This window comes from Protopterus annectens, chromosome 1.part1 (assembly GCF_019279795.1).
Source record: "Protopterus annectens isolate FY-2018-M chromosome 1.part1, PAN1.0, whole genome shotgun sequence".
Lineage (NCBI taxonomy): Eukaryota > Metazoa > Chordata > Ceratodontiformes > Protopteridae > Protopterus > Protopterus annectens.
In genome coordinates this window covers 1153721831-1153745110 of record NC_056726.1, presented here as the reverse complement: position 1 = coordinate 1153745110, position 23280 = coordinate 1153721831, and the positions used below count along the sequence as shown (strand labels likewise).

Below are 23280 nucleotides of genomic sequence, written 5' to 3'. Positions count from 1 at the left end.
TATTCCCGACTAGCAGCCCAATTGATGTGCTGCAAACCTGCATGCACAATTCCAAGGGTGTGTTCATTTGATAGTTACATATTATACACTATATATCTGGGGTACTTCCCCTGTGTACTGCTTGTATATGTGGGCTGACTTTCATGCCATGTCCACCTTTCAGATGGTGACACATATTACTTCCAAACATTTACTATGGCTTACTGCTGGAATGTGTTTGGCAGGACAGCATTGTGTATGGCACTGCAGTTGTGATACCTTGGCCCTATCATCGGCAGTACTGGGCAATGAATACCAGGACAAATCTCACCATGCATACATACTGACCACTGGCACACAATGCACAACACACCAACCTAACTCTCACCTGCATAGTGTACGCATGCTACAATCTGTCCTGCTACCTTGGCCAGCTCAGGAAATCAGTGCTCCACTGTTATTATACCTACACATACATGTTACTGCAGTTCTACTTGGGATTGTAGGGGGCCACACCTGACTGTTACTACATTTCTACATTGGATTGTGGGGGGGGGGCACACCTGACTGTTGATACATTTCTACATTGGATTGTGGGGGAGGGGGTTCACACCTGACTGTTAATACATTTCTACATTGGACTGTGGGGGGTGCACCCCTGACTGTTGCTACATTTCTACATAGGGTTGGGGGTACACCTGACTGTTGCTACATGTCTACATAGGTTTTGGGGGGCACACCTGACTGTTGCTACATTCCTGCATTGGATTGGGGGGTGAGCACACCTGACAGGTGTACACTTTTGCTATGTCTGCCCTGCTATTTCAGGTACTCCATTTCATTCTGTATTCTAACCTATCATACTGACTAGAAGCATATCAGTGTACTATGGGCCTTAGGTTTGATTGACCTACATTTCAGTTTTTGACTTCTTACCCTTCAGATGTAACATCCCACTACCTGATCTGTTGTAGTCTATCTGTATAGGTCTGGTGGGGGATGTTCTCCATAGCCATCAATCAGAGGCTTTAGCCTTTGTTTGTATTTGTATAAACCTGTCCTGCTGGCTGAGACTGTTGTTGGGTATGTGAGCCTCCCTGACTGGCATGTGTGCATCATATGGACATACATGTGGGCCGGCACATTTCTTGCAGTGGGTTTTGTCACCTTGTGTAGTACAGGCTACTGTGGTGACACCAATGTTTGTTACAGATCTCATGCTGCCACTAGAGTTGTCTACTGTCTGCTGGCATCCCAATCAGCCACCCAGTTCCCATGCATGCTGACAGCCATACCATAGATACAAGTAACTACACATACTATTCCATTCAGCAATTGGTAGGAAGAGTGACGTACCTTGTGGATATGCCAGTATTGAGGATGGTGCTGGAGGGCTGACTATGTCGGATGCACATAGTATACTCCCTATACATGGTTAAGCACAGGTAGTGTCTTGTTTGGCATCCCTTTTACTATATGTGTGAACCAGAGAGAGGTATCATTCCCTGGGTCCCTACTGTGTCAGTGTATGTGCTATACGCTGCCTCTTTTGCTTAGGCAATGGTGGGGGGCTGTGTGGCCCTGCCCCATGTTGTTCCACCTGCAGCTTATTCCGTAGGATCAAATTGTGTAGCATGGCACATACGGTGATGATTTGTGTACATGTAGCTGAGCAGTACTGCAAGGCTCCATCAGACATGTCCAAGCACCGGAGCCATGACTTGAGCATCCCAAACACATGCTCTATTATGATTCTGGTCTGTGCATGTGTCTCATTATGGAGTTCTTGTTCAGGTGTGTGTGCATTTCTGATGAGTATCATCAGCCATGGCTCTGGTGCATAACCAGCATCCCCCACTAGATGACAGTACAGGATGTCCCCATTGGCAAATCTCTGGTACAGCTGTGTCAAATGCCAGATGTGGGAGTCATGATAGCTTCCATGGCTGCCTGCACAGACATTCACTATGATGCCCTGGGCATTGCACACGACCTGGCAGTTGATGGAGGGGAAGCCCTTGCAGTTGAGGTAGACACTATCCTGCTCACCGGGTGGTGTTTTGATGTTTATGTGTGTGCAGTCTATAGCACCCACTACCTCAGGGTATTCTGCTATGTGGTGGAAGAGATGCATATTGCTGGCCAACGCCTCAGGAGTGTTGGGGAAATATACGTGCTCAAGGGCATGTGCTGACATGGCATCAAGTAACTGGTGGAGTACTCTTGATGCTGATGCCTGTGAGATGCCCATCATATCCCCAGTTGGCCTTTGGAAGGTACCTGTGGCTAGCATTCTTAAGCCTACACATACCTTGGTATCCACAGGGAAGGGTTCCCCTCTGTTAGTTCTGTGTGTGAGGCATGGCCAGCACAGCTACACAATTTGCAGTAGGAGGTCCCTATCCACCCTATAGCACTCCACTATCTGTAGTGCATGTAGCCCTTGGTAGATTACACTGGGTCTGTACACTCTTCTCCGTCTCCTCACTGTGGGTTGGTCGACAGCATTCTCATCCTCACCACCCTCAGCCTCTTCCACATGTTGATGTATGATAGCTGCTGCAGCCCCTATCATTTTGTTGCTTTTGTTTGTTAAAATGCTCCTTCTTGTATACACTGTTGGTGTAGAGTTTGTAGGAAAAACCAGAGGGAAAAGGTGTTTGCATGGTTTATAGTAGTGTTCTGGGCTGGGCTGCTGCCTGTGTAATTGGCTAATTCTGATACATTTCACCTGCCAGCTATGCTAGTTCTCCTTGATTACCTTCCTACCGCTGCTTTCCCTTCCCATTGCCTTCCTGTTTAAGCGCAGGGGCGTGGCGCACAAACACAGTGCCCAGATGTGCACAAAGCTGCTATTTCCATTTTTTTTTTTTTTTACACCTGGTGTGTGCTGCACACACCCGCTTTAGCAACATAAGCACCTTTTACAAGAATTTGGCTCGTCTTGCAATGTGCACACCATGGTTTTCTTGGTGTAAGATAATACAGCCCTTGACACATACCCTGCCTTAGCTGTGCTTAGCTGAGGGCAAACCTGGGCCATAGGGCTCCAATAAGCTTACAACTTACATAACACACCCCTTTATGAAGTCATCTAGCTCTTATGCTTGAACTATGGTTTATTGCTCCTACATGGTTGGGTGCAAGCTAGACCTGCAGGGAAATATGTGATTCAGTATCATACTCCTCATTTGCATAGAATTGCCTGCTAATGCATAGTTACATGTCACACACTGAGCCCTCCCCCTTAGCAACCATTATTCACTGGCCATGTTGTCTTATGCCTGCCATTGGGTATAATGGAAAAATACTGATTTTGCTTAGATAGCTTATTTCAGGTTTTTTATTTTCGGCCCAATCCCATTTGCATGCCGCTGCCCTACACTTAAACAGCCGATATTGGCAAAAAAAATATAAAAGTTCATTTTTTTTTTCCGAACACTTTTGCATGCCAGTGGACATATACTTGGCCATTGGCATGCTTTCCACATCCTATACACCCTTTATTTAGAGCTGTCATGGCTCCGTTTTGTAGTTTGCAGAAATGTATTCGGTTACTAACTGAGTAGATTTCTGCAGACTACACTAGTCCTGCACGGACAGCTTCCAGCTTCCTGGATCACAAATTCACCTCATTTGCATGGTTTTCACCTGCAGATGAGGTAATTTGCATCTCCGAGCTCTGTCCATGCAGGAATAGTTTAAGAGCTCGTGTGCACATCCCGGGAGCTTGTTCCTGGATCATGCAGCGGCCATATTGCCGAAAATAGCTCTTAAACTGATCCTGCACGCCGTGCAGGGCTTGCAGAATCCGAGGGATGGACTGCAAACTGTCTTAAAACAAGTTGCTTTATGCTTGGTGGTCTGCATCACTGATATATTTCTAAACTACAGTTAACAAAGTGATTTTTTAAAGAAAGCAAGAACTGCTAAAATAAGCATTCAGTATTTAAATGATTATATTTTAAAGCATAAAAACCTTGATAATACTGTTGCCCTTTTTGTTTTCTGTAGGTTAGTTGCAAATTTGTGTTAACGCTCTTCCTCTACTTTCTGGAAACAAATTATTTATGGATCCTGGTGGAAGGACTTTACCTTTTCATCCTCATCTTTGTGGCCCTTTTTCCAGACAAGAAATACCTATGGGGATTCACTTTGTTTGGCTGGGGTAAGTGTAAAACTATAGCAAGAATCCACTGATTTTTTAAAAGTTTTTATTAAGCAACATAGAAAGACATGGACATTAATTGCCTGTTAGTTAGCTACCTATAATTCTGATGGAAACAAACAAATAAAGGCACTGAGATGTAACTTTTGGGTTTATATCTGTACAGACACAAATTAAGCAAACACATACTTATGATTGTTATAAATTCCTTATTCCAGGAATGTGGTCAAACTGCTTTATATCTGATATATGTCAATAAGAATGAAATACATCTAAACTCAGTTAGTACAAAATCCATCTGATAGAAAAGTTTTAGACTCGACTCAAGACAGCATGAACAGGTGCACATTATGTAAGCCATCTTTAACAATTTGCATTAAGTTTCAGAATGAAATACAATGCTGAATACAATAGTTTTCTTGTTTCTATAGCTGACAGCTCTCATAAAAATAGCTACCATTACAGGAAAATGATTTATATGTTACAAGAATTCACAAAAAGAATTACAGTTTCTATATTTTTTGCATACTGAATGCAACTGCATAACAACATAGTGATTTCCTTATTTGTATATTTATAGTTTTGCTTTTATTGATGTTAAATATAATATGACTTTCAGACCAAAAAACAGAAATGTTTCACAACAAACATTATTGGCAGCAATCCTTGAAAGACCCTGCCAAAACAGAATACCACATGTGAAAACAGGTGCAAACTTTACTTGAAGAAAGTATCCTGAAAGATATGCAGATTATCCCTACAGGACAGAGAGAGAACCAGTATAAACGTTCACTTAAAGCTAGACAACAAGGGAATGGACAAGAGACCGCGAAAACTCTGATGAAGTCAATGTCAAGGAGTGATAGGCCATTGGCTTCCCATATGACAGAGCAACAGATGGCACAGAATGAAACTGAAGATAAGGTGCCACAGGGAGATGCTATAGAACTTTCTTTAGAATGCCCGCGGGAAGTGGAAAACAAAGGATGTGCCCTCACTCTGGAAGAAAATGAACTAAGGGAAGAGTTGCTTGATTTTAATGGACATAGATAAATATATTAAAATCAATGAAAGAAATAAACTGCAGAAGGTCAATAATATAGAGATCCGTGCAATATAACAGAAGTAAACAGGATATGTTACTGTGCAGCTAAATTAATAACTGATAAAGTTCTACCACAAGATCACAGGGTAGTGAGGGAAAGGAAGGGGAGAAATCGAATACCATCATGGAAGTATCAAATAGAGAAAAATATAAAGCAATTAAGACAAGAAGTGTCACTGTTAGAAGACTATAGAAGAAGGAATAGATCAATAAAAATACTAAGAAAGATAGATGTGATAAAAGCAGTGCACAGTATTAGAACAGACCAGGATCTGTCATGCACTATCACAAATAATAAATTAAAAATTTCAGGACAGACAGAAAAACTTAGAAGATGCACAGATAAATATAAAGGAAAAGTACAAAATAGGCAATTTTGTGATGACCCAAAAAAGTTTTATAGAGAATTGGGAAAAAAGGTAAAAGGAATTGAAAGACCGCCAAAAAAAAGAAGAAATAGATGCATTTTGGATAAGTATCTATGAAAATCCTGTGGAACACAGCAAAGATGCTAAATGGATAAAAGAAGTAAAAGAAAGAATAAGAAGTTTAAAGGTACAGGATATGAAATGGGATGAAGTAACAGAAATAGACTGAAACATAGTTAAGAAAAGCCTCTAATTGGAAAACCCCAGGCCCAGATGCAGTGCCTAATTTTTGGTTATAAGTATTAACATCTTAGGTTCATAGGTAGGTACTAGGCTATCGGCCCTGGGGCTTATATAAGCCTAGCCAAAAAGATTCCCTGGCTTTCGCCACCCAAGAAAATTATTTTCCTGTACCCCTGTCAAGCAGTGCCACAGAAGTGATCCCCAGGGTGAATTTCCAATTTCCCATCCAGTCATCAAGATTTTTCTTAAAGAGGGCCAATGAGGAGCTTTGCTTTTTCATGAATGGGTAGTTTGTTTCAGAGTTTGGGAAGTCTCGGGACACAAATCTATCCCTCCAGCATGTTCTGTTTATTGTGGAGACAAGGTTTAGGTCCCTGGAGCATGTGGTTCAGAGAGATTGGGATTTCTTTAAGCGTAGCATGTCCAACAGCTCTGAGTTTGACATAGCTTTATATGTTAGGCAGAGATCACCTCTGAGTAGGTGATATGCGATGGAGTAGAGCTGGAGTTTTTTTGGACGGCCTACTTATGGCATCTGTTTGGGGCTGGTAATCCTCTTAGTGAGGTATTTCTGTGGCCTTTCCAATTGTTCTAGGTGTCTTGTGAGATACATGCCAAATAGGGCATTGTACTCTATAATGGGTCTGATGAGGGATGAGTAGAGAGGAACAATGACCTCCTTTTTTCTAGAGGAGAACCCTTTTGTGATGAGGTGTGCCATGTAGAAGGATTTCCTGACTACTGTGGCGATGTGGTTATCAAAGGAGAGACTACTGTCCACCTGTGTCCCGAGGTCTCGTATCACACTTTCAGTGTTTAGTGAGCTACCGCCTATGTGGTAGTTCATGCGTAGCAAGTTTTTCCCATAGGGGATGACAGTGCACTTCTTGGCATTAAGCTTGAGGCCATGACTTTGACACCAAGCATCTGTCTCTGTGAGGCCCTTTTGTAGAATGGCTACATCATTAGGTGATTCTGTTATGGCTCCCAGTTTGCAGTCATCTGCAAACTTTGTTAGTCAAAGACCTTCTGTGTTGGCCTGCACTTCAGAGAAGTAGATGCTGAACAGGAGAGGACCCAGGACCGAACCCTGTGGTACTTCACTCGTCACTGGTCCGCAGTCGGACATGGAGTTGGCTACTTTTACTGTGTGGTTCTATCAGTGAGCCAATTGGCCACCTATTGTGTGACATAGGGATTTATGCCCAGTTTAGTGAGTTTATCTATAATACCAGAGTGGGGGATGGTATCGAAAGCCTTGGCGAGGTCAAGATAGGCTGTGTGCACTACCTTGCCCTCGTCTACAGCTCTAGTGACTGCTTCAAAGAAGTCAGTCAGGTTTAGTAGACATGATCTACCTTTTACAAACCCAAACTGATTGGGGTCCAGGGTTTGGAGGTTATCTATGCCTTTGTTTATAAGCTCCAAGATGATACATTCCATAGCCTTGCAGACCAGGATCATCAGGCTAATGGGGCGGTAGTTTCCAGGGTCCGTGGTGGCACTGCCTTTGTGGAGTGGGATAACTGTCACTGTGCGCCATTCAGTAGGCACATAGCCTGAGGTGAGGATATGATTGAACATGGTACTTAGGTGGGGTGCCAGTTCGTTCTGTAGTTCGTGCAGTACCCAGCCTTGAATGTTGTCTGGTCCCATGGATGCTATGTTCTTGGCTTTGGAGAGTGCGGTCTTTACTTGTCCATCCATGATTACAGAGTCTTTGCATTCTTCCGGTATTAAGAAGGGCCCTTTGGAGGGTGAGGGGGGTAGTGTTAGCACTGACCCTATCTTCCAGGATGTTGGCAATATCGGTTGGTTCTGTATATTTAATGCCATTGTGCTGCAGCTCAGAGCAGATCTTTGCATGAAGACCTAGCCATGAGTAAGAACTATTTATATGTGCACCCCAAACAGACATCAGTCTGGCTAACAACAGGTAAAACAATGCTCCTACTTAAGAGTGAACCTGTAAGCTACCCCAAAAATTATAGACCAATAACTTGCCTTCCGACGATGTATAAACTATTCACAGGAATTGATGCTGACAGACTTTATAGTAATTTAGAAGAAAACTCAATTATGGCAGCAGAACAAAAGGGCAATAAAAGAAAGTCATATGGAACAAAGGATCATTTGTTGTTAAATAAAGTCATAGTGGAGGACTGTAAAAAGGGGAAGAATCTATGTATGTCATGGATTGACTACAAAAAAGCATTTGATAGTATACCACATTCACAGATAAAGGAGTGCTTAAAAATGTATAAGATACATCCTACACTGATCGATTACGTTACAGTGACCACAAAACAATGGCAGACCACTTTGCAATTAAACCATGATCAAGGACAGATTATTATCCCAGGGATAAAAATTCAAAGGGGGATATTCCAGGGTGTCTCTCTGTCACCATTGTTGTTCTGCCTTGCTCCTAACCCATTAAACTATTTACATAACAGCTTAGGCTATGGCTATAATTTGGCTCCTAGAAAACAACAAATGTCTAAAGACTTCTTATCTTCTGTTTGTTGATGATTTAAAACTGTATAGCTCATCAGATGAGGAACTGAAAGCACAACTGCAGGTTGTCAAAACTTTTTCAGATGATATTAGAATGTCATTTGGCCTTGATAAATGTGCAAAAGCAACCTTTAAAGCAGGAAAACTGCAGAACCAGGAAACATCAGTTTGGGACAAGAATGTGATATAAAAGAACCTGAGCAGGAGGGAGTGTATAAATACTTGGGAATTGATGAAGGATCAGCAATAAAACATGAACAAATGCAAGTAAAAATTAGTAAGGAATATTTTAGAAGACAAATTAATCTTGAAAACAGCATTGACATCTAGGAACAAAATCCAGGTCATAAACCAATTTTCTCTTCCTTTCCTAACTTACAATTTTGGAGTTATTGATTGGCCCCAAAACATGTTGGCTAGATTAAATATGAAAACAAGGATGCTTCATGCTCACCAAATGATCTATGAAAATCAGTGCATACCAAGATTATATATTCCCCATTCCAAAGGAGGAATGGACCTCATTGAAATTGATTACATGTACAGATCTGCAATCATGGGACTCCACACATATCTGCTGACCTCATGAGACCCAAACATAGTGAAAGTTTTGAAACATGAGGAGAATAAATCTAAGATGACTTTTCTGCTTAACAAGCAGGAATGGAAATAAAACCAGAAGTAGATAAAAATCAGGCAGCAACTGAATGTGCCAAAATAAAAAAACAAAAGAAAGAATATAAGAATATAAGATGAAAGACCAGATAATAAGGCAAGAAATGTGGAAAATGCATAAATATAGTTGCAAGTATAGAAAACATCTGGAAGAACCTCATGTTGATCAGGAACAAATGCAGGAATGGTTAAGGAGAGGTGAATTCAAACCAAGAGATGAAAGGTTAATATTGGCAGCTCAAGATAGTGGGCTACATTCATACTGGTTTAGAAAGTCCATTGAACATGTGGGAGAAACAGACAAATTTAGGTTTTGTAAAACCGAACTGGAAACAGTCATACACCTCATTGCTGGTTGTGACATACTAATGGCAGAAGGACTGTATACTGAAAGGCACAATAATGTGGTGAGACTATTGCACTGGGGATTGTGCAAACATTATAGTTCTGAAGTGGCTGAAAAGCACTGGAAACATGAGCCACAGAAAATGATGAAGTGTACATCACATGGGATCATCCATTACCAACAATTTAAAAGATAGATGCTAGAAAACTGGATATAGTGGTCCAGGAAAAGAAGACAAAAGTAGCATTGATCACTGAAATCACCACACCCAGTGACTACAGTGTCCTGTTTACAGAGAGACATAATGTTATAAAATATCAGGCTCCGCAAGCCCAAACGAGAGCAGTATGGAAGAAAGATACCCACATAGTTCCAGTAGTAGTAGTAGGAGCAATGGGTCATATAAAAAAAAGAGTCTAAAATCTTATTTAGATATCCTACCAATACATGTAACTCTGTACGAACTTCAGAAGGAGTCATTACTGGGCACATTGTGGGTGCTGCAAAGAGCACTTTTGGCTGACATCAAAGATTGAAACAATACTAATTTCATGAACTTTAATTGTACTTTGACTTAGGAATGGGGTCCATTCCTATCATGCTATTAGAAACCCAAAGGATTTGGAGAAATTAAAAAAGACAGAGACACAAAGTCATAAAATATCAGGATTTGCAGGCAGAAATGAGAGCAATGTGGAAGAAAGATACCCAGACAGTTCCAATAGTAGTAGGAGCAATGGGTTGTATAAAAAATAATCTACAATTGTATTTAGATAAGTTACCAATACATGTAACTCCGTACAAATTGCAGGAGGCATTATTACTGGGCACATTGCAGGTGCTGTGAGGATCACTACTGGCTGACATCAAAGAGTAAAACAATGCTAATTTCATGAACTTTAATCATACTTTGACTTAGTAATGGGGTCCATTCCCATCATGGTATTAGAAATCCAGAAGATTTGGAGAAATTAAAAAGAGGGAAGCATTGATCATTGAAATCGCTACACCCAGTGACTACAGTGCCTTGTGTGCAGAGAGACACAATGTCATAAAATATCAGGATTTGCAGGCAGAAATGAAAGCAATGTGGAAGAAAGATACCAGAGTGGTCCAACAGCGGTAGGAGTAATGGGTCTTATAAAAAGAATCTACAGTCTTTTTTAGATATGTTACCAATGCATCTAAATCCATACAAACTGCAGAAGGAGTCATTACTGGGCACATTGCAGGTGCTATGAGGAGCACTTCTGGCTAACATCAAAGATTGAAACAATACTAATTTCATGAACTTTAATAATACTTTGACTTAGGAATAGGGTCCATTCCTGTCATGTTATTAGAAATCCAAAAGGTTTAGAGAAATTAAAAAAGTGAAAAGGCATAAAAATATGTCAGCATGTGGGCTTTTTGAATGCACAGTGATCCATAATTCCTAATTAATGGATTCAGGCCATAGCTCCCATGAATTAGAGAGAAACATCAACAGAATCTGGGCTATATCCAAAAATATTTAGGGACAACCATGGACACTTTTAAAATATTAGCATTATGAAACCTGAGATATTGGCAGAATAAGAGAATGTGAGTTAATATAAATTCTCTAAAATAAAATAAGTCTATAACCGTAATTGTTGACAGTATTTATTAAGTGTAATTTATCGCCTTTTTCAAAAGTCACCAGTTTTTAGGGGGGATTAAGAAGACAGCACTAAAAGTTGAGTTTAAATCAGAGACATTAAGCAAATAAGCTAAATTCCACTTAACACAGCCAAGGTTTAATATTCTTTGGGCACTTTAGCTGACCATAACTGGAGAGTCTAGATGTGAATTACAACACTCAACCTACAAAAAGTCTGATGCCCATTATTTTAAGGATGAGTTCCAAATAAGCTTCAAGCCAAGGGGAAAAAATCCTTCAGTCATGTTCATAGCAGATCACTGCTAGTGTGTCCAGTTATGCTACACTAATGACCCTTAAAAGGGTGATGCTTCTCTCTTACTGGTGGATTTTGGCTTACTGGCCTGGATGATTTAATAATGATGTGATTATTCTTGTGTATTCAGAACTGATGTACTGGAATAATTGCATGCTCTTAAGAAGAAACATGCATGACTTCTATGGTGCCTTCATCAGAAGAGGTTTGTATTTTTTTTCTTTTCTTCACCGATTGTACTCTATTTTGCCAGGGTTTTTCTGGGTTGCTATTACAGTATAATTTTGACAGAAACATTTTTGGGGAAAATGTCCTGTGCTCAGTTAGCAACTACTAAATAAGACAGAAGAAAAATTATTATTTTTCCTTACTTGCTTATCTGGGTTTAGTCTTCAGGAAAAGGAAAGAAGGTTGTGCAAATCCCTTTTAGTTCATGAAATTTCCAGCAGCTGCTTCATAGCCAATAATCTTCTTAACAATCTTGATCATATTTTGGCCACTTCCATGATGGGTCTGAATTAGATGCTACATATGGCAAATATTTAGCTATGCCTGAGGATTTTGGGGCACCATTTAACTGATTTACTGGATATTATGACTCCTTTGATTAATTAATGTAATGGCTTCACAACTGCTGCAGTCTAACTGAACACATAAACCCTTGTCCCCATCCTTATTTGCTTCAGATAACAAATCTGTCATACTTTAGTTGAAGAGATTACCTATAGATATGGATCAATGAGGGCCTTTGAAGCCCCACTGAGTCAAACTTGCATATCAGTTTGAAGTAAATGTTTGTAGTAAAGCTTGCCTGGGGGCATTACAGAATTATCTAAAGAACGGTGTTGTACAGTCAGTCACAGACAACATCATGGTTATGTGGCACAAATGAAAAAAAGGGGATGCATTCTTACAAGGATGTCATAGTGCCACTTTATTCAGCCCTTACCGGACCCGTTATTGGGTATAATGCCTCCTTCAGCATGTACCTGGCCAGACATATGTAACAGTTTGGAACACCCACAAAGATTCCTCACCAGGATAATCCAACATATAAATACATTGTCCTATATGGATCATCTTAAAGCCTTGTCACTATATGCTGTCTCCTACACATTACTGAGAGGCAATCTATGCCTGGTGTACAAGACATCTTCAGATCCAGCTCTAATACAGCTTTTGCACATCTGCAAAATGAACAGCAGCAGAACTAACAGATCCAAGGATTTAAATTTTGTTTGAGACATAAATAAGGCATGTTAGCAATGCAGATGTGTGTCTCAGAGGACCCCCATGCTCTGGAGTCTATCCCTAAGCCTATTTAACTGTAACCTGAACCAATGGATGGGAAATTGGAAATTCACTCTGGATCTTGCCCCCATGTCTTTGATAGACAGAGGCAGGCAGCAATGCCCAAACTAACATACTCCTCCTACATGACCTACAGAAACTTCCTAACTAACATATTGCCTCCTAATAAATGCCCATGATACATACGGATGCAATTGTTTGGATTGCACAGCTAGGCTTATCCAGGCTCTAGTGGTCATTAGCCTAGTATATACCTATGAACCTATAATGTGTACAGTCTTGGGGGGATTCAACAAGGCTTACACAGTCTTTTTTTCCTGACGTGATGCAGACATGGGCACAGGAAAATTTAAATTTAGTAAGTGCTGTGTAGAGTTATCCACCCCCATGGACACCATGTAAACATTAGGGCATGCTTATTCGGCTGCATAAGCAGACGATTAGCATGCAAATGAAGCAGGGAAAGAGGCTGGAACAATTCAACATGGTAGGAAGCAACCATATAGGCTCTGTCTGCTGTTCCGGCTGTATTCAAAAATGAACTATGCCTCTCTACTTCTTACAGCTGAAATTCTTGGACAAAGTCTGACAGAATGGGGGGGGGTGGTAAAGGCACAAAAATAGGGACAAATTTTAAATATTGCTCATATAAACTTAGAAAGCTGCTAGAACAGGGTTTGTATTAACATGCAGTTTCCAAAGGATTTAAAGTCTGAAACTCAAATGTATGTCATTATTTAGTGACTTTGATCCTCAGATCATCCCAGTGATTTGCCAGAAAATCACAAACTTTATGAGGAAGACACCAAAAGTATGAGGAAAAAATCTATCTGGAAAGTTGAAAGGTATGCACTGAACTGCAGTACAGGGTATATGTCTCAACCTCTTAGACCAAAAAATCTGAAGAAAGCCATCAGTAATGTGGTAGGCAATTGTCCAGAAAAAGGGACATTTTTAAAATATTGCTTTTGCAAACTTAGAAAATTTATTGATCACCAGGTTTTCAGAATGCCATAAATAATGGGTGTGACAAGAGCCAGAAATAGGTTCACTTTTTAACTATTGCTCTTACAAACTTAGAAAATTTAATGAACACCAGGTTTGCAGAATGCAACTTTGCTGCCATGTCTCCCCCCCCCAAATGAACTGTATACATCGTAAGTCATGCAGACCTCTCAAATTCTTAGAGCAAGACATCTGGACAAAGCCATAAATAATGGTGGGGGGATGGGCAGAAATAATGTAACTTTCTAAATCATCGTGCTTACAAAATTGGGAGAACCAGAGGTTTGCAGCAAATGTAATATCTGTTTTGTGTTCAACATTCGGCTCACCTTCAGTTTCCCTAGCTACACGGTTGCCTTTTCATGCAGATTTATGTGTAGATTCAGGGCTTTCAACATGGTTAAGATGCAAATGAGGTCTGATCTTATTAGAATTGCTGAATCCCAAAAGGTCGGATCCCTGTAGGAATGTTCACATCGTCTAAGCGCTCCCTCACTGTTTGTGTTGTTGGGATGGCAACTGTGCTTGTTTACATCAGGTAGGTGTGTCAGGTTAGACTTACAAAGTGTTACATTTAGGTCTGTCAAGTTTTAAAATGCAAGAAAGAAATGCACAATAGGCTTCTGTTTCATTAACATCCACCCTCTTCTTAATTTGTAACTGTGTTTTCTCTGTCAGGTTTGTAGTATTATTTGTTATAAAAAAAATAAATAAAATGGGAGAAATATTTGAAATGCACACTGATATCAAATCAGGAAGGAAGTTTTATTCCCAAGTGTATTTTTTAAACAAGTAATACACTACACAAGATTTTTAGATGATATATATATTTTGTGGAAGGGTAAAAAAGATGAGTTACATGAGTTTATAAGTTTTATTAACACTAGTAGTGAGTTCTTAAAGTTCACCTATTCTACAAGTGACAATGGTATAGCATATTTAGATACATTTATATCACATGATGACAAGGGCTTCAAATCTGCTGTATATAGAAAGAATACTTTTTCTAAAGATTACTTACAATACAATAGTAATCATCCTAAAAAATTATTGTACAACATTTACAAAGGGCAATGTATAAGAATAGCCAGGATGACCTCAAGGCATAATGAAATGATAAAGGAGATGGATTATGTTAATAAATTATTCGAAGAAAGAAATTATGATGTTACAATGATGAATAATGTAAAGAAATATGTAATAGAAGAATGGGGGAGAAAATATAAAGCATTATTGGGAAGTAAAGAGGTCATCACTGAAGTTCATAGTGACACAAATAAGGTTAACAGCATAGGTAGATACCAACGTGCTTGCATTTTGGAATATTCACCCTTTGTACACCAGATTAAAAATATAATGATGTCGTTCTGGAAAATATTTATTGTGGATAATAATTTAGTTAAATGTGTAGGAGAAAAACCAGAATTTGTATATAAAATGGGATATAATTTGAAAAGATTGTTAGAGAAAGGAACTGCAGGAAGTCAGGACTATAGAAGTGATAAAGGGCCAAATATGACTAGAAAATGTGGTCATTGTAACCAGTGTGGTGACATTATGGAATCAAACGAACTCACATTGGATAATATTAATAACAGTAAAATAAAGTTTAGGAAAGGGAACTGTAGTACCAATTTTGTTATATATATGTAGTGGATACTATATAGGAAAAACAGAGAGGGCTTTGAAAAGGAAGGATAACAACAATGCTTTGTATAGACATATAGAAAAATATGGTGAACTACATAAGTTCAAATTTGCAATATTGGAACATATAAAATATAATCCTAGGGGTGGTTGTATGAAGGAGATGTTAAGTTATAAGGAGGTGTGGTGGCAATTATATACAGATGCATCTACCACACCAGGGTTAAATGACAACATCTCTATAAAACCTTTATTAAAACAAGCAGTATCTAGATGATTGTATATTAATGTTTGAATAAATTGTATTTAATTTTATTTTTTATAAGGTTGACATCAATTTAATATGACATTAAACATCTGGAAGTAAAAGTTACACTTGTACATTTAATTTGTATATACATATATTTGAAAATATTACAAATAATATAATGGATAAAATTTGTACAATTAATAAAGAAAGTTAGAAACGGAATGTATTGTTTATAGGTTGTCTAGTCATAAGAAGAACATCTACATTTATATACAAATACTTATTATACATATTGGATAAGTATTTAGTTATAAATAGCAATATTTAGATATAAATAGCAGTATAAATAGTAGCATATTTATGAAATGTTTTTTAACAGTTTTTTAATTTTTCAATAATACATATTATAATAGTTTTAAACTATGGACTACTTGTATGTGTATGTTGTAGTACATAAGTAAGATGGTACAAGTTAGTTTTTCGTTAATGCTTATTTAGTGAGCAATACGTTGTTTTAAAGTAATATAGCTTTAAGGGTAGCTGAAAAATGGCGCCAAAAATGTAATTTAAATGATTTGGAAATGTTAATGAAGTATTACAGTGGGTAGGTGAATCTATTTTATGTATACTTGCTTAGGCAAGAGTGATTATTGTTAAGAAATTAAAAAATTTTTATCTTCGTTTCGTGACTGCACATTTTCCTCTGTACATAACGTTGTTACAGGGAAGATATTATTGTATTTTGATGTACGTGTACTTAGTGACCACACAACCTGTTATGATTATCACTTGCATATTTACAGCTCTGTCTTGGTCATTCATCATTTGTCTGCCCAGTACTCTGATACATGCAGTTTGCAAGCCATATCATTAGCCTTAAAGTGTGTGAGAATGTTAACTGTCAATAATATGATATGCATTTGCCAACAACTTAAGGCCAGGTTGGATGGCACAAACAAGTATAGGCTGTTCTTTTGCAGGGGGTGGAGGAGCAAAGGTGGGTTACTCTTATGGAACATACAAGAGTACAACTGTTCTGTTGAGGGGGGAACAAATCTGAGTTTCTGTTAATGGCACATGCAGGCATGGACTGTTGTTTTGCTGCAAGCAAAGGTGAGTTGCTATTATGGCACAAACAAGAATATGTTGCTCTTGTTACTCTCCTTGTTTTCCATCCTGCCTGTTGTTTGATCATGTGAGGGTTGTGAAGTCAGAAACTACAATGTGTATCACTACTTTCTAACTTCTCTCTTCAATGATTTTGTAGTACACAATCGTGGAGCTAACTTGAGGGTATGCAGTGAACATCAGTACTTTTGAGAGGTATAACTGTGTGAATCTTTGATGCCTGAGGCCTACTTCTTACTAATGGACACATGTAAGTCAAATAAGCCTCTGTTGTCATATGTTACAGTAATGTTTGTACAAATCTTCCACCTTGTACTTGCTCACTGTAACAACTGAAGAAGTACAAAGTTATGCCACAGTGTTAGTCCAGGGCTGACTCTGTCTGATGCAAGCAGTACACAGCCAATATATGGGGAACTAAAGGTTGTGTGAGTTGCCTGGCATCAATGTTACTATATGCATGTGAGTAGGAAGAAGCTTTTTTGGCCCTAGGTGGTGAGTGAGTGTGCTATGTGTTGTCTCCTAGCCAATGCAAGAGCATACTGAGCATGTCTGTGTCTGCCTACATCCACAGTAACTGGGGCTTCTCCCTCTGACTCCTCATCTGCCCGTGGCTGTGGTGTCCTTGGCATTGGTGGTGGGATGTGCGCCCCTTTCCCTTGCTGATCCTGCTGCAGCTGTATCCTCAGGAATATGTTGTGTAGCATGGGTACAAACTGTGAAGATTTCTGTACATGTACATGGATTGTACTGCAAGGAGATGTATCCAGGCTCCAGAACCATCACTTGAGCAGACAAAACACATGCTCTATGACATTTCTGGTTTGAGCATGTGCATCATTATGGCATTCTTCCATGGGTGTGTATGCATTTCTGATGGGTGTCATCAGCCATGGCTCCAGTGCATAGCCTTCATTTCCCAGTAGAGGAACCTGTGAGATATCCCCCCTAGCAAGCATCTGGTACAGTTGGGAGGTGTGCCAGATATGTGAGTCGAGGTAACTGTCAGGGTTGCCAGAACACATGTTCAAGATGATTGGCATTACACATAGCTTGGCAATTGATAGAGTGGTAGCCTTTCTGTTAATGAAGAGCCTACCCTGTTCCCTAGGTGGTGCCTTCATTTTTACATGAGTGCAATCTGTGGCACCCAGTAATGTGGGGTAGTGCTCTAGCTGCTACATCTGTTTCATTTTTCTGGCCCTGTCCTCAGAAATCTGGGGAAGATATATGTGCTCACTGGCATGTTGGAGTATAGCATCTAGGATTTGGTGGAGGATCCCAGATGCTGATCCCTGTGACACCCCTAGCATGTCCCTTGTTGGTCTCTGAAAGGTACCCTTAGCTAATATTCTAAGGGTTACACATACCTTAGTCTCCACTAGGATGGGTTCCCCTCGGTTGGCTCTGTCTCTGAGTTGAGCGCCCCAGATGTTGCAGAGTTCCTGAACTATGTTCCTGTCCACCCTGTAGTACTCTAGAATTTCCATGTCATGTAAGTTGTGATAAGTTAAACATGGCCTGACAACTCTTCTCCTTCTCTGCCTAGGCTTATTGGCAGAAGCAATAGCATTGGCTTCAGCCTGTTGCACATACAAATGGATTAAAGCAGCAGCAGGACATAACATTCTGCCTGTGCAGACTTTCCATGTCTGAACTCCAAAAGTTTTGACATCTGCAGGAAAAACCAGCATAGAGTCTACATGGATGCTTTATAGATTGTTGAATAGCTCCACTGTGTTGAATTGGTTGATCAGCATGCAATTCAGCTGCTTATGCTATAATTTGCATCTTTGAAACACAGACAAGGACAGATGCAATCCATTAATATTCTACACAATTATAAAAAAATGTATAGCTAGCCAAAATAATGGTGAGGAGAATTATATATGTTTGAAAGACTGCAAAAATGCTTTTTCTTCAGGCTGCATCTGTACAGTGAAGTACTGAACTTCAGCAGGTATGTTACCATTTTGTTACCTACATACTGCATATGCTGTAATGTATTTAAGAATAATACACTTTTGTCTGTATGCATTAGAAGTGTACTGATGGCATTAGCCTGTCTGTCAAGCCATTTCAGAGGTTCACATGATTGACAATACATGAAAATGGAATACTGTGTGATAAATAGATACAAATGTGTCAGGGACAAGTCCTTTCATAGGTTCATAGGTGTGTACTAGGTTAATGGCCCTGGATCCTTTACAAGCCTAGCCCATAGGATTACCTTGGCATCATGCCACCCAACCTTTGATAGTACTTTTAGCATTTCAAAAACATTTTGTTAGCAAAATGGGTCATTTGCCTCTTCTTTTTGGAGGCAAGGATGAGTTACTGTTATGGCACAAACAAGAATGGACTGCTCTTTTTGGGGGGAGCAAAGGTGAGTGACTGTTACGGCAAAAAGACAGACATCCTGCTCTTGTTACTCTCCTTGTTTTTCATCCTGCCTCTTGTGACTATTTCACAGCTGTAGAGTGTTTTATGTTTCTGCAGTGGTAATAATGACTGGCTACCTTTTCGGTTTTATCTGGAAAGAGTTATTTTGTAGGTATGTGACACTCATGTGTATTGTGCTTCTGTTGTCTTTTAGGACACCTACAAGTATGTGACTCAGGGATGTTATTCTAGGAAACCCCCTTCAATGATATCAAAATTCAAGTCATAGTTGATGGGTTTTGGCAACAAGGTGCTTTTCTCCTGGAAAGGAGACTGGGAGATGTGAATATGGCAGCAGATTGTTCATGATGTCGATGCGTGGGTGGCCATGGCAGAACATATGAACACATGTGCCACAGGGCCACTGACATGATAACATCTGCAAGGAGGCAAGCAGCTGCTGTGGTCCGTGACCAAATGATAACCAGAGTACGGCCTGCTAGCCGTAGTAACCACCACTAACTCCCAATGAAGAGTTCCTGGCCAGTCTGACATATCCAGACAGATCCCAGAAGAATGTAGTACAGCATATCCTGGATGTGGGGCAACATCTTCTAAGATAGCAAGCACGTACCAGGAGGAGCTTCCAGGTAGGTTTTTTCACTGTGCTGTCTTCTACAAAAGTTCAAGAGCTTACCATTCTGCAGTTCATTGTGGGCCAATACTGGATGTGTAATGAAGGTACAGCCTTTCAAAGCTAATGGCTTTTTAGAACAATTTTTATTCACTTTCTTAGAAGTTACATTTATGTTTTTTTTAGGAATGCAGTGGGAGTCAGGACACAAGCAAAAGGTGAGTAGGTTAGGGTGTCATGTCCTGTAAGAGACAGCATTCTTGAGCTTATTATGGTGGGATGAACGATCTCAGTAGTTTACTAAAATTAGCAATTTCTTTGAACTGAAAGCATCTGCAGGAATACAACTGCTATATTAGCCAAGTGTTTGTGTGTGTTCTGTGTTTTGTAGTTCATTGCAAGAACATCTTACACTGTGTTGAAAGGTTTACATGTTACTCAGAGGTATTGTCTGATGTAGTCACATTTAAAGAAAAACATTTAAAAAAAAATTAAAGTGATTCAAATGAACAGGATGTTTAGATCTACTAGAAAGTGCAAGTTTCAGAGTAAAGTTCATAACAAGTAACTGAAAATTAATAAATGCCAGTCTGAGTGAGATACCCCGGATTCTGCAAGCCCTGCACGGCATGCAGGATTAGTTTAAGAGCTATTTTCACCAATATGGCCACCACGTGATCCAGGAACGAGCTCCTGGGATGTGCACACGAACTCTTAAACTAATCCTTCACGGACAGAGCTCGGGGATGCAAATCACCTCATTTGCAAGTCAAAACCATGCAAATAAGAAGAATTTGCGATGTCCGTGCAGGACTAGTGTAGTTTGCAGAAATTTACTTGGTTAGTAACCGAGTACATTTCTGCAAACTACAAAACAGAGCCATGACAGCTCCAAATAAAGGGTGTATAGCATGTGGAAAGCATGCCAGTGGCCAAATATATGGCCATTGGCATGCAAAAGTGTTCGGAAATTAACTTTTATATTTTTTTGCCAATATCAGCTGTTTAAGTGTAGGGCAGTGGCATGCAAACAGGATCGAGCCAAAAATGTAAAAAAAAACTGAAATAAGCTATCTAAGCAAAATCAGTGTTTTGCCATTATGTTCAATGGCAGGCATAAGACAACATGGCCAGTGAATAATGGTTGCTCAGGGGGAAGGCTCAGTGTGTGACATGTAACTATGCATTAGCAGGCAATCCTATGCAAATGAGGAGTATGATACTGAATCACATATTTCCCTGCAGGTCTAGCTTGCACCCAACCATGTAGGAGCAATAAACCACAGTTTAAGCCTAAGTGCTAGATGACTTCAGAAAGGGATGTGTTATGTAAGTTGTAAGCTTATTGGAGCCCTATGGCCCAGGTTTGTCCTCAGCTAAGCACAGCTAAGGCAGGGGGTGTTTCTAGGGCTGTATTATCTTACACCAAGAAAACTATTGTGTACACATTGCAAGATTAGCCAAATTCTTGTAAAAGGTGCTTACATCACTTAAACAGATATGCACCAGGTTTAAAAAATAAAAATAAAAAAGTAAATAGCAGCTGTGTGTCCAACTGAGCACTGTGTTTTCATGGCACGCCTTGGGGCTTAAACAGGAAGACAATGGGAAGGCAACCAGCAGTAGGAAGGTAACCAAGGAGAACTAGCATAGCTGGCAGGTGAAATGTATCAGAATCAGCCAATTACACAGGCAGCAGCCCAGCCCAGCCCACAACACTACTATAAACCATGCAAACACCATTCCTTCTGGTTTTTCCCACATACTCCACACCAACAGTGTATACAAGCGGGGAAATTTTAACAAACAAAAGCAACAAATGATAGGGGCTGCAGCAGCTATCATACATCAACATGTGGAAGAGGCTGGGGTTGTTGAGGATGAGAATGCTGTCGACCAACCCACAGTGAGGAGACAGAGAAGAGTGTACAGACCCAGGGTAACCTACCAGGGAATCCATGAGCTGGAGATAGTGGAGCACTATAGAGTGGACAGGGACTGCCTACAGCAAATTGTGGAGCTGTGCCAGCCCCACCTCACACACAGAACTAACAGAGGGGAACCCATCCCAGTGGATACCAAGGTATGCATAGGCCTAAGAACACTAGTCACAGGTACCTTCCAAAAGCCAACTTGGGATATGATGGGCATCTCATAGGCATCAGCATCCAGGATACTGCACCAGTTCCTGGATGCCATGTCAGCACATGCCGGTGAGCACATATATTTTCCCAACACCCCTGAGGTGTTGGCCTGCAATATGCATCTCTTCCAGCAAATAGCAGAATACCCAGAGGTAGTGGGTGCTGTAGACTGCATGCACGTACACATCAAAACACCACCCGGTGAGCAGGGTAGTGTCTACATCAACCACAAAGGCTTCCCCTCCATCAACTGCCAGGTCATGTGCAATGCCCAGGGCATTATAATGAATGTGTGTGCTGGCTTTCCTGGAAGCTATCATGACTTGCACATCTGGCATCTGATGCAGCTGTACAAAAGATTTGCCAATGGGGACACCCCATATGGTCAGCTAATGGGGGATGATGGTTACTCACTGGAGCCATGGCTGATGACACCCATCAGAAATGCACACACACATCCAAACAAGAACTCCATAATGAGGCACACGCACAGGTCAGAATCAACAGTGCGTGTGTTTGGGATGCTCAAGTCATGGTTCCAGTGCCTGGACATGTCTGGTAGAGCCTTGCAGTACTCACCAGCTACATGTACACAAATTGTCATTGTATGTGCCATGCTACACAATATGATCCTGTGGAAACAGCTGCAGCAGAAAGAACAAGAGGCAGGGCCACACAGCCCCACATCATTGCCTAGGCCTGCACAGGCACAGAGTGACTTGGAGGAGGAACAACCTAAGCCTGCCCAGTAGGCAGAAGGAGGTGTGACCAGTATGCCTTGGCCTTGGCAAATAGGCAGCGCATAGCACATACACTGACACAGTAGGGACCCAGGGAATTACACCTTTCTCCGGCTCACACGTACAGTAAAAGGGATGCCAAACAAGACACTACCTGTGCTTAACCATGTATAGGGAGTGGACTATGTGCATCCGACTTAGTCATCCCTCCAATACCATCCTCAGTACTGGCACAGCCACAAGGTAAGTCACAGTTCCCTACCAGTTGCTGAATGGAGTAGTATGTGTAGTTACTTGTATCTATGGTATGGATGTCAGCATGCAAGGGAATTGGGTGGCTGATTGGGATGCCAGCAGATAGTACACACCTCAAGTGGCAGCATGAGATCTGTAACAAATACTGGTGTCACCATAGCAGCCTGTACTACACAAAGTGACAAAACCCACTGCAAGAAATGTGCCGGCCCACATGTGTCCATATGATGCACACATACCAGTCAGGGAGGCTCACATACCCAACAACAGTCTCAGCCAGCAGGACAGGTGTATACAAACACAAACAAAGGCTGTGCTAAGACCTCTGATTGATGGCTATGGAGAACAACCACTCCCCAGACCTACACAGACAGACAACAACAGGTCAGGTAGTGGGATGTTACATCTGAAGGGTAAGAAGTCAGAAACTGAAATGTAGGTCAATC

General features: G+C 40.5%; 1 protein-coding gene across 1 annotated transcript in view; it reads left to right on the top strand.

Annotated features, from left to right (window-relative positions):
* Positions 1-23280, top strand: part of LOC122815823 (parathyroid hormone/parathyroid hormone-related peptide receptor-like) — a 147332-nt gene that overhangs the window by 52259 nt on the left and 71793 nt on the right. Inside the window, exon 2 of the mRNA XM_044088628.1 lies at positions 3994-4147. Coding sequence (XP_043944563.1) covers positions 3994-4147 — 154 coding nt within the window. The remainder of the gene's footprint in view (positions 1-3993; positions 4148-23280) is intronic.